At 40.9% G+C, this 18,035-nt stretch overlaps 1 protein-coding gene across 1 annotated transcript in view; it reads right to left on the bottom strand.

The window, feature by feature from the left end:
• Positions 1-18,035, bottom strand: part of tusc3 (tumor suppressor candidate 3) — a 124,282-nt gene that overhangs the window by 33,200 nt on the left and 73,047 nt on the right. Inside the window, exons 5-6 of the mRNA XM_074686104.1 lie at positions 14,876-15,016; positions 13,242-13,331 (exon numbers count right to left, since the gene is read on the bottom strand). Coding sequence (XP_074542205.1) covers positions 13,242-13,331; positions 14,876-15,016 — 231 coding nt within the window. The remainder of the gene's footprint in view (positions 1-13,241; positions 13,332-14,875; positions 15,017-18,035) is intronic.

The following is an 18,035-nucleotide window of genomic DNA, read 5'->3' as shown; positions in this document are numbered from 1 at the left end:
CGACACTTCTTCGTGTTTTGACCGTCAAAGAACTGACCCCAAGCCAAATAAATTGGTGTCAGAGTAAGATGAACTCCTTGCTGGGCTAGAAGAGAGCAGTGCTTACATCAGGGGCTGCAGGTGGAGTTAACACGGCCAAAATAACAACACCACAAACTTAGCTGCAGCTAAAAACACCCCTAATAAAAAGCGAAGCCTCGTTTCCACCAAGCAGTCCAGTTTGGTACAAGTTGGCTCGGTTAAGCCTGGTCCTGTTTGCATTTCCACAGCCAACCCTGCCCCCTCATCGTAGGCAGCGTGTGAGCCAGATGCAGATTGCAGCATCAGTTACCCAATAGCATGACGCCATAGCAGCACAACACAGTTTACCCCGCTAATAAATCCAACAAAGTAGAAAAACGTAACTCAGTAAACAAAGAGCAACCATGGAAGACATCCAGTGATTTGTCTCCTTTGTGATTAACATGTGGCTCTTTGTTACTAAGAACAATCAAGCTTTGTTTCAGAGAAGTCTGTGAGCCGTCAGGAGAAATACAGCAGCTGCTGTCACACAGGAAGTGACAACTCTTCCAACCAATCAGCGGTCTGCAGCGTTGTAGCTCCACCTTTCAGGATTGGAACGGTTTCGTCTGTCACCCTTACAGAAAGGTCCCAAAAAGCAGGACAGTGGGACGGCTCATCCCGGGATTAGAGAGTGGATACACTGTAAAATATGTGCTGTGCCGAGACAAACCAAACTGAATTGCTAAATGCAGCTATCGCTGGAGGAAATGCTTATCAGAGGCTGGATGAGAAGGAATAAAGGTTTATGATGGGAGTTATTTCCTCTGCTGACGAGTAACAACTGGATGTTTGTGATGAAGAGAGATAAAGTGATGAAACAAACATATCACCAACACACAAACATGCACACACACACTTCTAATAGTGTAGGCTTGGCTTCACTTCCTTGGCTTAATGCTCGGTCTTTAAATGGCAGATAAAGTTGGACGTTGTTGGTTTATTTTAGCGTTGCATATCTTGCATTGCACATTCCTCCTTTTTCCATTGGAGTGGAAGTTTTTAAACCCAAACTGCTCGACTTTTGGAGCAGCAGAACTGGCTACAGGCTTGGGGGCAGTCGCCATTATTAGCTAACAACCGCGCTGTGTTGTGTGTGCCCATTGGCTGCTTGTGTGCTTGTGATCTTGCTACACACCTGTCTCCAATCAATCCATTAATCAATCAATCAAAGTGTGAACCTTTAGCGTGGTGAACATGCTACGAGTGGTCTGACTCAGCTTGTTTCAAGTCGAGTCGAGTCTTTCAAGTCAAGTTGAGTCTCAAGTTTTTTACCCTCAAGTGGAGTCAAAACATGTTCTGTCTTGTTAATCTTTTCTTTTTTTTTTTTTTCTAATTTATGTTTTTATCACGTGTCTTAGTGTGCTCCAGGTGTACTTATTCCAGTTTTTCCTGCTGTGCAGCACTTTGACACTAACTATGTTTGCATTTAAAGTGCTCCATAAATAAATAAAGTTAAGTTTCAGTTTGTTGCTATCTGCTTCCTGAGCATAGCTCAACATAAGTTTAACAACAACTAAATAAGATACAGACTTTATCAAACCCCAGTGTTTTGTGCAGAGAGGTGTTGGCACATGAAAGAATGAAGCCGTCAAAACTGGATGACTGACTTTTTTTGTTTTTTTGTTTCATACATTTAAGAAGCTACGAATTTTCCCTTGACCTTTGTTGCAGCTTGTCTTTAAAGGGTGGAGATGGATCCCAAAGCCAGAGCACGTAAAACAAGAGAGTTAAACAAGGGGACTGTGTGACAAGGCTGAAAAAGAGTATGATTAATCTTTTTTGGTATGAGGTAGTTTTTGTCCTACATTTAAAAACACGCAAAGGCTGTGAGTGAGTTGCAAACCTTGTCCTGGCTTCTGATAACTAAACTACTCACTGGCTTTAACCTAACCATCGACTTGTTAGCGGCGTCCTGCTAAAGGCCAGATCACATTTACAAGCAGCCGTATTCATCCTTGTTACCCAGCGTATCATGTGCAGCCTGCGCTAATGTGTGTTTGTGTGCTCTGATCGGTAAAGGTCAGGAGGCACTTCGACAGGAGGAGGGAGAAATGAAAAGTCAACAAAGCTGAAAGAGCGGAGAGACGAGGGGACGCAGTGAAAGAGATGTTTCGTTTAAATACACAAAGGGTTTGAGCGCGCGTGTGTGTGTGTGTGTGTGTGTGTGTGTTATTGTAAAGGGTATAAAGATAGTTGATCCTGGAAGTGAACCCTTTTAGGTAATCGGGTGTAACTGTCAGCTATTTACTCTGAAGAAAACACCAAAAGTGAGGATGATTGCTGGACTAACAACATCCTATCACACAAACACACAAACCGAACCAAAAATGGTGCAAAAATAATGAGGGAGACAATTCAATGCTGGAAATAAAGCCATAAATCACACTTAATTGAAAGCTGAGCTTGAGGTATTAAAGTATTTAGTGGTTAAAAGAGAAAGCAACCTGCAGAGGGACTATGGGCAGGTTTACTGAACCCTTCACTTAAACAAATATGAAAGTCGATTCAAGTGATGCTTCAAAATCTCTTCATCCACTCTGTGTTTATACTTTCAGTGTTTTCACTCTCCATGGAGAGTTCAGTTTAATTACCCATGAGTCAATGGCAGCCATTAAAAAAACCTGTTTCCTTTTCTCCAGAACACGTCAATCAGTAAAATGAGGTGACTTCTCATTTGCTTTGTTTGTGTTTTGCTTTTCTGAGAAATTATGTTCATCTGGAAGCAATGAGCTGTAAAACGATGAAAGAGCACACACGGCGACGAGGGTTTGGACACAAAAGGACCATTTCAAGGCTGTCCAAACACACAGACAGGAAAGACACTTCACCCCTAACTCCCAGAAACATTTCTTAGTGGCTGACATATCTCAGGCTGTAGGGAACGTTTCTTGTGGGGGCTAACGCAAGTGGGACATGTATTCCTCTCTTCATAATCAATAATCTAAGGTCATCCTTACCAAGATATTTTATTCCTAAATGCTATCTCTCAGTGTCTGAGGTTCGGCTGGATTTTCCAGGGGTAGAACACAAACCTATTTACAGAGGGCATACACCAAAACCGATCAGTGGTATTGGTGGTATCGGTGTATTGATGTCCCTCGAAGCTGGATTGGTATCGGTGGGAAGGGGCTAGTCCATGTTGCTGATCCAGCCACTCTCTGCTTCTTGATTTGAAATGTTACCCCTGATGTTCTTTGTTTTTTTGCTGCATGACCAGGCTACAGGGTATAAAAGGTCACAGCTGAAAACAACGTGTGTACACTCTGAAGAATTATTTTGCTGGTAAACATTTAAATAATTTATAGTTTGAATAAAGACTAACTTCAGAAATTTCCTTTACTCATTTTTTACCTTTTACCCCAAACATTACCAGTCCTATCCCAGAGTAGGGCATTGTGATCAGAACCTTTGTCTTGAAGAAAAGGAGCAGGGTTGAAGGAAAGGAAGAAAAAGGATGGAGGAGCAGAAGAAAGCCTTCGAACAACAGTGCGATGCAACTACAAATGAACACATCACATTGCCGCTTTGCTTGGAAAAAGTTGTCTTGAACAAAGAGAAGTGATGTTAAAAGAAGATCTGCTCTCCAAAACAAATGCAGGCCTCCGTAAGAGATATGTCTTTATCACAGTGGGTCATGGTGCTCATGGGAAACGTAGAGTCTGTGCAGCAAAGACTCTGAAGGAGTTATTTATTTTTTTGGAAAAGTCTTACATCCTCTTGGCTTGTTAGAGCCCAAAACAACATCGACCGCAACCCAAAAAATGCAATTAAGAAAACGTAGTAAAACTCAAAATATAATAACTTTTTGCCGAAAATTTTACATTTTGGGTCAGTTATTACATTTTGTGTTTTAAAACACTTTTTTATTACATTTCAGGCTCATCACTTTGTTTCATTATTGACAAGTTATTACATTTTGCGTCATTGTTACATTTCAGGTTCTAACATGGGTTTCCTCCTGATGTACCTTACTTTGCCAGAAAAATCTCAACAATGGCAGCAGCTGTCAATCAACGTAAACATGATGTAAAACCCTGTTTTAAACATCTAAGAATGTATGAAAAAGACTTTTCAGAAAAAAAAAGACTTGAACACAACACAACTTAAATAATATCTTCATATTACTAAAGCAAATGAATGGGAGAAACATTTCTATGAGGTGTGTTTGTTTTTTAAAGTTTGACCACAGCCCATTTCAAATGACCAGGAGACAGAGTTTTTCACCCGTACTGCAGCCGAAGCAGTAATGACGTCCATTTTTTTTTTTTTTACAGTCCATGCTCCAGCCAAAGGTGCCACCACAATCAATGCTATTTATCTATATTTTTTCAGCTATTTCTGCCAATTAACCCCCAAATTGAAGCCCTGAGAAGGGTAACTACTTTGGTGTCTACTTTTAAATATTGTCCTGCGCATGTTTTGCTGAACATCTGCCTTATCGTTCTCTGCTATGACAGCTTCAGTGTATCTATTGTCTTGTCTTAACTTCTTTCTATCCATCAGCTGTTGTTGGTTTGGTGCGATGGAGCCTTGTTGCCTTTATTGGACACATTACGACGACTCATTAATTTGTTTATGTGTGAATTTATGTGCCTGTTATAACGAGCGGGTTCACTTATCCTAAAGCTGCACTGTGTGTCTTCAGTGAACTCTGGGTGCTCAGTAGAGATGTCTGTTTTTTCTCTGTATATTTGTCAATCATCTGAGAGAAAAATGTCCACACTTAACATAAAAATGCACCCAAAAGCACTCTAAACCCAAGTGTCCCCATAATCACTTCCTGTTAGTTTTGTGTGCTTGTAACTGTGAGTTTATAGCTTTGTTAAAGCACAACTGTGTCTCTGCTCCACTTTGAGACTCTCTTTCTGTGTGTGTGTGTGTGTGTGTGTTTGTTTCTGTGAAAAACTGAGCTAGCAGTATTTTCCGGGCTGCACAGTGAGATGCTCTCTACAATTTCATCTGCCGGGTCGTGCCATTCGTCAGTTGACAAATCCTTTCAATATAGTCTACCTGGTCTGGCTCGCTCATCATTTTAAAGGAATTACACCGTCTGGGGAGAGGAGGAGGGTGAGGAGAGCGGGAGATTAGAGACAGAAAGGTGAGAAGAAGTTACATGAAAAGATGGGGAAAGGCAGAACAGGACGGATGAGACGATATCTCCTTAATATTGTCTGTCCAGCTCCAAGTCTTCACTGCTGAGGGACGGGGAGTGAGGACTTAAAGAGAGCAAAGGGTGGAAAGGAGGGGATAAGAAAGAGATATGGGGCGTCTGCTGTAAAGCAGCTTTACTGTTTCTTTATGCTGAATGACCTGGAACAAGCGATCTGGCTCAAATCCTCAAAGAACGAGGTTGGATTTAAAAACTGTTACTCTCAGATGTTACATCCAGGGATAATAGGGAAAAAGAGGAACATTAAGAGGGGTTAAGTCATGAGGGCAACAAGCTGTGTTCTTTGGTAGACAAAGGAGAACTAATTTCTACAGGGAGCCAAAAGTCTCATGGACACTGCCGTGAATTACGTTCAGCGAGGTGTTTTTTTTGTTTTGGTATTAAATGGAGACCAGATCAAAACTCATTTTCACCAAAGTAAGGTATTTATCTGCACAGTTACATATGCGCTACAATCTGAAATGTGACAACAAGCAAATGTTGTAGTGCTATCGGCAGCCCGGTGCTCCAACGTATCTGTAGGCTAACGTAACAACATGTAAACAAAGTCAGTGTGTGAGTAGTTTAGTAGCCGGCTATATTAGCTCAGCTGTTAGCCCGGTGCTCTGAGACGTGTCTGTAATGTGTAACGTTAGTAAATCCTGGTTATGTCCTGCCAGTTATCGACCAATCAGAGCTAACGTAACATCACTCTTCATTTTATTGATAGACTCTCAAGTTTGAACAGACCACTGCAGAATAACTGCTGACTGTGGGTTGGAGACAACATTAGCACAAACAGTTTAGCTCCTGTGTTAGCCTTTAGCTCGTGCTCTATCTCTCTCCTGTTTCTCTTTCTTCTTCTCTTCTGTCCTTTTCCTGTCTGACAGTTAGGCTCCAGTGTCCACCATCACTACTAAATTAATCACAGAAATCATTTTCAGCAGAGAAAAACACAGATCTCTCTTCTCACTGCTAAACCTCATCAGCCGGCGTGGTGTTGTCATAGAGACCCAGACAAGCTAAGAAGTAGCATTTTTTAATGATCAGTTACCTGTAACATTGGTGATGATAATCTCATTTTAAAGTGTAGATTACAATCAGGCCAATGTCTAGAAGGGATATTTTTTAAGATCATTTAGAAACTCCACAGTCCCTTTAAGGTATGCTACATAACTAATAACGACATAACTACATAACGAATTCTAATCAGATAAGAACATGATGTTTTTTGAATGGCCAGGAACTATTAGTTTCTAGTAAAACCCAGAAACTAAATGGTTAATGAGCCTCATTGTTTGTCTAAGTTTCCACCTTGGTCTGATTATATAAATCAGGCCATTGACATATGGAGAAAAAAAAGTAATTGCACCACACCACCAGATCAGTAGAGGGCAGTAAGACCACAATAAAGGCCATTCATTGAAAATGACACTACAGAAGGGAAGACAGAATGATATCTTTTTGTGCAGCACAGTTAGCCTGTTAGCACTGAGGATATTCAGCCCGTCCTGGTTTTGGAGCTTTATCCCACTGCAGATGGATTCATGACACTTGAGAGAAGACAGAGCAGCAGTCAGAGATCGAGCAGTGATTTGGCTTGGAAAACGAGCCGGTTGATAGACCATTACCAGCAGGATGCACCAGTTTCAGACAGCTTTAGATCGTCATTAAATTCTTACTGCATGAGAAAACTTTCACACTTATATAAAACTAAACTCAAACGCATTCCCGAGGACTTCTTCTGTGTTTGAACAGCTGTTGTAAACTAGATCTCCACTGACACGTTCATCTGAAGGTCTCCAGTTTACAGGGTCTTTCTTTAAACTGGAACACCAGGAGCTGACAGAGACACATTCACACTGTCAGGATCAAAGACGACCATTGTTTGGGAGGTACTAAACCAAGGGTCTTCAACCTGCGACTCTGGAGCCTCATGTGGTTATTTGACTCCTTTGCAGTGGCTCCTTGTAGCTTAAAAAAAGATATATTATCCTACAGAGGGTATTGATGATTAAAGACACTGACACTAAATAAAATCCTGTGTTAACATTTAGTTGAACTAAATCTTCATCCCATCTGTCAATAAAGCCTGCCACCGCTCTACTTCACCTCCTACAACATCAACAGCCCACCAACTTTCCATGCACCTGTGGCTAACCTCAAGTTTTACAGCCCTGGGAAGATAACTACATCTACAAAAAGACTCATCTGGAAGAAGATACTGATTTTAATTCTGTGTGGATGGATTCATTTCACTACCAACTTAACATACATGCTTGATATGTGGCAAGACATTCACAAAGACAAAAAGAGATGAGATGGATGAGCAATATCATCATATAAAATTGCAAAAGTAACAGTAATAGTTATAATTTTAACTTTCTTTTCTATTTTTTTTATTTCAGAAACTTTTGAATGTTTGCAATTTTTTAAATTCCTTTTTACAAAAAAAAACATTTGCAAATTTATTACATTTAATTAAAAAAAAACTGAGACAGCAAATGTACAATTTTATAAATTTAGATTTTTTCTGGTTAGATAATTATTAACCAGATTTTAACTATGTTGATTATTGTTTACACTTTATAGTCTTTATTGTGAAGATAAAGTAGATTTTGTGGCTCTTGAATGACTTTAATCAGGTGAGCTGAGGAAAAATGTCTCTCAGCAAAGTAAAGCTTGAAGTCTGTTACAGCTGGGGGTCATCTTATTGTGGACAGAGGGGAAATAAAAACACTGATACTGCTCCAATCAGACTTTCAGCTTACAGCCCCCATCTGGAAAGTGCTGCTCCCAAAGCAGAGTCATTGTCAAGGGGGTTAATTTATGACCCAGATCAGCTGAAAAAGTTCCAACTTTCTGAAGCTCCTGTGCAGTTAAACCAACTAGTAACTTGTATTTATCCAGCGGGACACACGACAGGCCTCCTCCTCATCCTTTCTGCTCCTAACTGCTGTAATTTGTTTTCTGCACGCTCAGTAATAAATCTTTAATGACCCACTCACCTTTACAGTTTGAATTAAATGCCCTCAGCAATTGCTCGGGAAAGTTCAAGAAATTAATTTCTCTCTTTATCTAAAATGCTGTTTCAACATTTCACTGTAACAAATCTTAAATGGTGCCCTTATCGCTCTGCTCAGCTCCGCTCCGCTCTGACAAAGCCAAGAACAAGAGAGGAAGACAGGAGAGAGGCGACAGGCAGGTGCAGGAGAGTGCAAAGTAGCTGACTGCTCCTTTTTCTTATGGGGACTATTAGAAAGTAAGAGGATGGAGGGTTAGGAGGGGGGAGAGTTGGAGGATAGAAAATGTTTTTAAGTGTTGATCTTGTCGTATTTAGGATTAGTTCAGTGACATTATATTTCATCAGCTATTGATGAAACTGTGACAGTGCCACATTAAATAGATGTACAGACCTGATCAAAATCTTATGATCATTTAAAAATTTGCTAGAATTCACCTTCTGCACATTTGGATCTTAATGAGGTTTTAAGTAGAGCGACAATACGCAAAAGCAAGAAAGGGGAGTGTGACAAAAAACACTTTGAAAAAATAATTTATCATCAACAACAAGTAAACTGAGAGAGTCTGTTTATCAGCTGATCAAATGTTTAAGACCATCGCTCAAAAAATTTCAAAAAACTCTCCAAAGCAGAAGAAAAGATTTTCTCAGTAGGGCTCAGTAATGAGCAGCTCCACCGTTCTTGTTCATCACTTCAAAAATTCCTTTGGGCTTGATGTGAGTGGTTCCAGGAAGCTTTGGGAACATTTCTCCAAGTGGTAAAGACGGCGTCATGAAGAGCATCAACTGGCTGAACTGTCGCCCTTTTTTATAAACTTTCCTCTCCATCCATCCCCAAATGTTCTCAGTGTGATTTAAATCAGGGGAACATGGAGGATGGTTCAAAGAGTGAAGTTATTCTCCCTGAAGAAGTCCTTCATCAAGCCAGCATCATGACCTGCAGCGTCGTCCTGTTAAAAAACAGCTGTTACCACACAGACCAGGGCCCTCAGTCATGAAGGACGCCTGCTGCAACATCTGCACGTAACCAACGTCTGCACGTAACCAACATCTGCACGTAACCAGCATCTGCACGTAACCAACATCTGCACGTAACCAGCATCTGCACGTAACCAACATCTGCCAAAACCAACGTCTGCACGTAACCAACATCTGCACGTAACCAACGTCTGCACGTAACCAACGTCTGCACGTAACCAACGTCTGCACGTAACCAACATCTGCACGTAACCAGCATCTGCACGTAACCAACGTCTGCACGTAACCAACGTCTGCACGTAACCAACGTCTGCACGTAACCAACATCTGCACGTAACGAGCATCTGCACGTAACAAACATGTGCACGTAACCAACATCTGCACGTAACCAACATCTGCACATGACCAACGTCTGCACGTAACCAACGTCTGCACGTAACCAACATCTGCACGTAACCAACATCTGCACGTAACCAACATCTGCACGTAACCAACATCTGCACGTAACCAACATCTGCACTTCATCAACATCTGCACGTAACCAACATCTGCACGTAACCAACATCTGCACGTAACCAACATCTGCACGTAACCAGCATCTGCACGTAACCAACATCTGCACGTAACCAACATCTGCACGTAACCAACATCTGCACGTAACCAACATCTGCACGTAACCAACATCTGCACGTAACCAACATCTGCAGGTAACCAACATCTGCACGTAACCAGCATCTGCACGTAACCAACATCTGCACGTAACCAACGTCTGCACGTAACCAACGTCTGCACGTAACCAACGTCTGCACGTAACCAACGTCTGCACGTAACCAACATCTGCACGTAACCAACATCTGCACGTAACCAACATCTGCAGGTAACCAACATCTGCACGTAACCAGCATCTGCACGTAACCAGCATCTGCACGTAACCAACATCTGCACGTAACCAACATCTGCAGGTAACCAGCATCTGCACGTAACCAACATCTGCACGTAACCAGCATCTGCACGTAACCAACATCTGCCAAAACCAACGTCTGCACGTAACCAACATCTGCACGTAACCAACGTCTGCACGTAACCAACGTCTGCACGTAACCAACGTCTGCACGTAACCAACATCTGCACGTAACCAGCATCTGCACGTAACCAACGTCTGCACGTAACCAACGTCTGCACGTAACCAACGTCTGCACGTAACCAACATCTGCACGTAACGAGCATCTGCACGTAACAAACATGTGCACGTAACCAACATCTGCACGTAACCAACATCTGCACATGACCAACGTCTGCACGTAACCAACGTCTGCACGTAACCAACATCTGCACGTAACCAACATCTGCACGTAACCAACGTCTGCACGTAACCAACGTCTGCACGTAACCAACGTCTGCACGTAACCAACATCTGCACGTAACCAACATCTGCAGGTAACCAACATCTGCACGTAACCAACATCTGCACGTAACCAGCATCTGCACGTAACCAACGTCTGCACGTAACCAACGTCTGCACGTAACCAACATCTGCACGTAACCAACATCTGCACGTAACCAACATCTGCACGTAACCAACATCTGCAGGTAACCAACATCTGCACGTAACCAGCATCTGCACGTAACCAACATCTGCACGTAACCAACGTCTGCACGTAACCAACGTCTGCACGTAACCAACGTCTGCACGTAACCAACGTCTGCACGTAACCAGCGTCTGCACGTAACCAACGTCTGCACGTAACCAACATCTGCACGTAACCAACATCTGCAGGTAACCAACATCTGCACGTAACCAGCATCTGCACGTAACCAACATCTGCACGTAACCAACTGACTGTTTGACCACCCTGCTCCACGTGACTGTTTGACCACCCTGCTCCACCTGACTGTTTGACCACCCTGCTCCACCTGACTGTGTGACCACCCTGCTCCACCTGACTGTGTGACCACCCTGCTCCACCTGACTGTTTGACCACCCTGCTCCACCTGACTGTTTGACCACCCTGCTCCACCTGACTGTGTGACCACCCTGCTCCACCTGACTGTTTGACCACCCTGCTCCACCTGACTGTTTGACCACCCTGCTCCACCTGGACCCCCTCCACTGTGCTGGGTAGAAAACATCTCAGGTGGGATCTCCGATCTCAGCGCAAGTGTAGTTTTTTTTTCGTCTCTAACTTGACTTTTTAGTTTCACAATGCTCAGAATCTTTTTAAAAAATGTAGAGTGACTGTCTCACTTTGTCCAACCTCAGCAGCGATGGCACACTGCGAGAGGCCTTTCTAATGCGGCTCAATCTGACCACGTTGAAGAAGAGACAGCTTCTTAGCTTTAGCATCAGGAGGGACTGACCGTGAGAATGCCTGACAGAAAATGAACATTTGGAGCAGATTTTGGCTTTAATAGCCTGTGGTCTTAAACTTTGGATCAGGTGATAAACAACCTATTTCTTTCTTCTTCTTTTTTTTTAATTACAAGTTCCAAATGTTTTTTTGTCACACTCCCCTTCTTGCTTTTGCATATTGTTGCTCTACTTAAAACCTCATTAAAGTCTGATTGTGCAAAATGTATATTCTAGCACATTTGGACTTAAAGAGGCTTTAATCCAACACCAGAAGATGCCGCCCTGAAGGAGTAAAGTGATCTTGAAGTGGGGAGGAGGAGGAGAGTTCTGGGAAATAACCGGGACAGTAAAAGGAAGGATGAGAGCGACAGAGAACAAGGGTTAAACCTGTTTGTTGTCAAACAGACTGAAAAATGACAGAGAGCCAACAGAGCCTGACAAATGGAGTGCCTTTTACACGAAACAAGAGAAAGCGACCGTTCCGTATGGGATAGAAGATGGAAAGGGCAAGAGGAGGTTGGGAGTTATTTTCTTTTGACGTTACACACCAGTGTGTTTCTCCTCTACCCACTCTGCTGTGTGTTTTGTGTAATCTCTCCAGGAGAGCTGGCTACGGGGAATACCGATCCCTTTCAGTCTCCGCGAGGGCTGAATCGACTTTTCCTACAACAAAAACAACATGAGGTACACTTTCTCATCAGCGTGGATGTCTGCTGCGTTTGTGTGCAAAAAGTGTAAACACACGTGACTGAAATCAGAACGGACACAAACATCACGACACATTTGAGAACATTCTTAGTCACTCTCCTCTATTTCTCTTTTTCTTTCTCTGTCTTTATCTTCCTCCCTCCAACCGCCCTCATTTTCTCAGTTTTGGTCATATTTTCATTCTAATTTCACACTTCAGTGAATAAAGTTAAATGATGACCAGCAAAACTATATCTATAAATACTCAATGTGTGTGTGTGTGTGTGTGTGTGAGTGAGACACAATTTGCACACATATAAGCGATAAAGCCAACCACCCAAAAACAGAGAAACTGTTTTGAGACAAAGAGATGAGGAAGATAAAAGACAATAACTTAGAAGAAAGAAGATTTTCTCACACAGTAACTTCTCGCTTTTCAGGGGAACTCACACACACACGATGCCGACCGACAATGACCCAGTGTATCTTACCAAATGTGACATAACGCTTTTTTAACCTCTTATGACAAATGAAAACAAAACTTTTCAGAAAAAAGAGGACTTGGATACAAGGCAGCCAAATGATATCTTCAAATCACCACAACAATCAGACGTGAGAAACATTTCTACCAGGTGGATTAATTGTTTAAAGTTTGACCACAGCCCATCTGGAATGACTGGGGAGATGGATTTTTTAACCTATACTGCAGCCAGCCACTAGGGGGAGCAGTTTTTGTGGAGACCTCACTTTGAGTCAAGCAACAGGATGTCCAGTTTTTTTTACAGTCTATGGTTTAAACTTTTTCCACAGAAAATATGACGGAAAAAGTAAGACAGCAACCAAAGACTGGATGAATACAGGCGGGTAAGAAATGAATAAAAGGGGAAGGTAAAAGGAGGATGATGGAGATGTGGAAAGACGGAAGAAACAACAAACAGAAGGATGAATAAAAGCACAGATGTTTGAAGAAAGAGAAGAAATGTGTCACTTACCACTTGTCCATTTTGGGGGTTTTTGTGGGCGTAGGGCGGACCCCTGATGTGGTTCCACATCTGACCGGATGTCATCGCGAAAACAACACACTGAAAAAGAGAGTTACAGGAAAGGAAAAAGACGGAGAGGCATACAACTGTGTGAAACATGTAAGGAGTGTAGTTTTCTACAGGATAGCACAGCTCTTGGGCTGCACAACAGGCTTCAAATCACATAACTGTATTTACAAAGCAGGTGTAAAGGGTTAAATGCTCTGATAGCTCTGCAGAGCCAACTGGGTCTTTGTGCATCCATGGGCTTTTTTGCACACTTTCAAATAAGACATTATGTTTTAATTACAAGCAAAACATGCCTTTTGTATCCAATTTAGCCTCATAACAAACACTTCTGCTAAAAGACTAACACAATTAGTGTGAAACGTGTGAGACTCTGCTCCTGTTTTAGTGTTTTATGGCTTGTTTTAAGTAACTCTTTTTTAACAGCGCTGTCAGGCAATAATTAAAAAAAAAATCGAATTAATTACAGGATTTGTAATTAATTGAATTAATTAATCGCATTTTAATCTCTTATCTGCTTAAGGTTGCCAACAAAGAATTTGAATTCTAGGACATTACAAAACCGTACTGCATGACTAATCAAATTAAAACACAAAGAAGAGATTTGTAAATCCGTATTTTTTTCAAATTGATTGTAATCATTTACTGCATCTATAGAAGTTAATTTTTCAGCAGGGGGAGGCGGGGTCTGGTGGAGCTTATAAATCAAAATCCTGCTTGTAAACTCCTGTGGGTGAGAGCGGTGTGCTCTTTGGATGAGAGCTCAGCATGGATATGAGGAGAAGATGAGAGATGACAGAGACACAGAGAGACGCTGCGAGTCAGAAAAGTTCAGGCAGCTCATGCTCCAACTGAGGATGTGTCGCTGTAGTTCAGAGAGAAAGAGCGGCGCCATCATGAGAAAAGACGACGGAGATCATGGAGAGGATCAGAGGATGGAGCGCCCGAGATGAACACGATAAAAAAAAAAAGTACATTTTGTCTGTTTTTTTGATCAAAAACAGGAAGAGAGACATAAAAGGAGAGAGTCCACTCTTCTTAGGTAGTTTTGGTGTTTACATAATCAGAGAAAACAAGATTATTTGGGTCTTAAAAGATTGTTCAGGATGCTCTAAAAATGGCTGGCAGCTAATGAGTTAATCTTGATTTTTGTTACACATTAATTTGGAGTGTAATTAATTACTCTGACGCGCGACAGTGACAGCCCTAACTTATTTTGGTTTTATTTATTGACTTGTTTCTGCACCATCTTCCATTGACAGCACTTTGTTTTGGCTGCCAGTGTTTTTAAATTGCTTTATAAGTTGAGTTGAACATATCTTTACATTTAGTCTGTAGATAATGCTTTAAATTTCCTAGTATGATAAATAATCAGGGGTTAGATCAGACTGGAGCTGTCTGAGGAACAACTCCTGCTCATGTGGGCAGAGCAATGTAAGCACAACAAACTTTTTTTGTTTTAATCTTAACAAGTTGCAATCTGCAAGCCTGCTCCAGGAAGTGACAAAACTGTGTAACTTCTGTGGACATCTGTAAAGAATTAACTCCTAAATATATAAACTTATGGTGTGTCTTACCAGTGCAGCCATGGCCCATCCAGTCTTGTTGTATATGAACTCCAGGTTGTTCCTCCTCAGGTACAAGAGACCCCCAACCAGGGAGACCAGCAGAGCCAGAGCAATGGTCCCTGAATAGTTGGGAGGGCGGAAGACACGGATCTAAAAGGAGAGAAGGAAAGACAGACTGATATTATCTCAGTTCTCGGTCCAAAACTGTTCTCCCATCGGCATGTGCAGAGTCTGGAGTCTAAGACACAGGTCTTTAAAGGGTTTAAACGATTAATTAAAAATCAGAAGCAAACATTTTGAGAGGGAGTATTCTGCTGTCACATATTTTGAACATGGATATAAATTAACAGTTCTGGATGTTCAGACTTAATGTGCAGATTTTCAAACCTCCACTTGTTCATATGTTGTAGAAATCCTTGGATCTGTCTCTAAATTCATCAAAATGCTCCATTCTACAAAATGAGATCTTCACGAAACGTACCAAAAGCTTGTTTTAAGTCTGCAAACATTTCTTTTCTCCACTTGTTTGAGCAGTGCATAAGGAAACATTGATAAGTCTTGTAAAGCAGAAGCAGTGTTTGCTCACAGCAGTATTTCAGCACCATGGACAGCTCTACAGACAGCATGGAGCTCCTGACACCGTCTGGTGTTGACTTAAACCTTGTTGAACTGGCTTTTTAGATGGTCAATGCTGTGTTTCTATAAGTCTGCCATGTTTTCTTTCTTATAACCTATGGCCCTCTTGATTCTCCAGTCTCTGCTCAACACTCTGACCCATTAAAGAGGAGGTATTACGCCTTTATTTATCTTAAACTCAACTTTAAAATAACAATGCCGGATGATCAATCAGATTTTCCAGCTACTACATTTTAATGCAATGTAAGAATTCCTGAATCTGTAAACTGATCAAAATGATCAGTTCTAAAAGAATATCACAAGACTTCACAAGACTCACTGAAGTAATAAGGTGACCACATAAGGATCCACTAACTGGTTCATGACCTGTGGGAAGGGTGGGCCTCAAACACCAAGATCTGCCCATGTTTGCCCCCCAACAGACCTCAAAAGTGCTGACCAATCAGAGGGAAGGGGGTTTCTGGAGTGGGAAGCCTTAAAGAGACAGCAGTTGATATGATTTGATTTGTCTGTTTCTCTCTCTCTCCCTTTCTGTGTGTGTGTGTGTGTGTGTGTGTGTGTGTGTGTGTGTGTGTGTGTCTGTGTGTGTGTCTGTGTGCGTGTGTGTGTGTGTGTCTGTGTGTGTGTCTGTGTGCGTGTGTGTGTATCCTTTCTGCTAATAAAATTTTATTAACATTTACGGGTCTAGACCTGTAAATGTTTTTGTAAAGTGTCTTGAAATAACATTTGTTATGATTTGGCGCTATATAAATAAAGATTGATTGATTGATTGATTTGTTTCACACAGAGGCTGAATAAGAGTTTTCTTAAACACAGTGAAAGAACAATATGGATTTTTTGAACTGTAAATCATGTCAAGCTACTGCAAGGGAAAGTATAAAGCCTAAAAAAACCCACAATACCCCTCTTTAAAAATATTGTTTTTCAAAAAATGTTTCCGTTCCTCTGTGTTTCAAATGAGGTGTTTCAGAAAACAAATCTTCTACTTCATACTGTAAATGTATGCTTCTGTGGTTGTGTTTGCTTGTCAAACCCAAAATGAAAACACGCAGTGTTTACTATCAGCAAAAGCAGCATGAAAATTATCTCACTCAGAAAACACACGTGTCACCCTCACTTATTATACCAACATTTAAAAACATTTTAAAAGTACCATCTGCCTCAGCTCATCTGGTTTAAAGTCACTCCAGAGCCACAAAATCTACTTTCTCACACTTTCTACTCTCCTCACAATGAAGACTAGACAGTGTTTAAAATTCCAAACAAAGTAAAAATCAAGGGAAAAAATCATCTAAGCGAGAAGTTTTTTGTGTTTATAAAATTGTATGTGATGTCTTAGTTCTTAGTTTTTGATAAATTTGAGAATTTTTTTGAATAAAATTAAAAAAATGTAGTCTCATAATTTTCACAAATTTGCCTAATTAAAGAAATTTCAATCAGTTGGAAAATTTTTCAAAAATTTTAAAATTTCAAAAATGTGAAGAAGTTCGTAAATCCAAAGACATTGAAATTTAAAAGATTTGCCAAGACTTTATGAATTTGCATAAAAAGATGACATTTCAACAATTTGCTTAATTTTCAAACACTTGCAAAAAAAAAATAAAAAATAAAATAATATTAAAAATAACTTAAAATTTACAAAATCTTCAAAAATTTTGGATTTTTTAATCTTAATACAAAGAAATATTCCAAAAAAAATAAATTTAAAAAATGTGCAAAAAGTGAAAAAATCTTTGAAATGTTTAAAGTTTTATTGCACATTTAGTTTCACATTTTAATAAATGATTTTATTTAGTTTCAGTGTTTATCATCAATACCCTCTGTAAGAAAAAATAATATTCATTTAATAATTTTTTTTAAAGCTTCAAGGAGCCACTGCAAATGAGTCAGAGAGCCACATGAGGCTCCAGAGCCGCAGGTTGCAGACTCTTGCTCTGGACAAACTTATAATAGAACTTTGCCTATCTTTCTTGCTCTTTCTTCTAAGTTGGATACACATCAAGAAAAATATGTGAAAAAAGTAAAATGAGCTGTGAGAAGTGAACACGCTGTGACAACCTGCAGCCTGGACAAAGTGTGTGTCTCTGTCTCTGTGAGGCTTCATATGAACAGAACAGGAAGGAACCACTTAGTGGCTTCTGTGTTTGCACAATGCTACAGGCTTATCAATCCTTTTACTACATTTCAATCGTATATATGTCCTTTCATCTTTGCTTTTCTGCTCCTTTCACTCATTCTGCAAAGTTACAGTGAAGTGTATGAAAGGTAGCACTTAAGGTAAGTGCTCCTGTTCCTTGAAAGGAGGCTTTTTGAATTCAACCTATCAACAGGATGTCGCAGGTAAACATGGGGGACACTCAGAGGGGAGGGAATGGAGGCTCAGAGGTTAGAGGGTCTGCAGCTTAGGAGTGGGGACATTTGACACCCACTACACTGTGGGACACACTGTTCACTGATGCTAAGCTACTACAGTGAGTGATACAGTGTTACACCGTTATGCACTCATCTGTGTGTGTGCTAGACAATCGTTACA

Source organism: Halichoeres trimaculatus, unplaced genomic scaffold (genome assembly GCF_033239565.1).
Source record: "Halichoeres trimaculatus isolate MK-OKI-2021-1 unplaced genomic scaffold, fHalTri1.1 fHalTri1_scaffold_2, whole genome shotgun sequence".
In the NCBI taxonomy this organism is placed as follows: Eukaryota; Metazoa; Chordata; class Actinopteri; order Labriformes; family Labridae; genus Halichoeres; species Halichoeres trimaculatus.
Note: the sequence above shows the minus strand (reverse complement) of the source record. Positions and strands in the feature narration are given on the sequence as shown.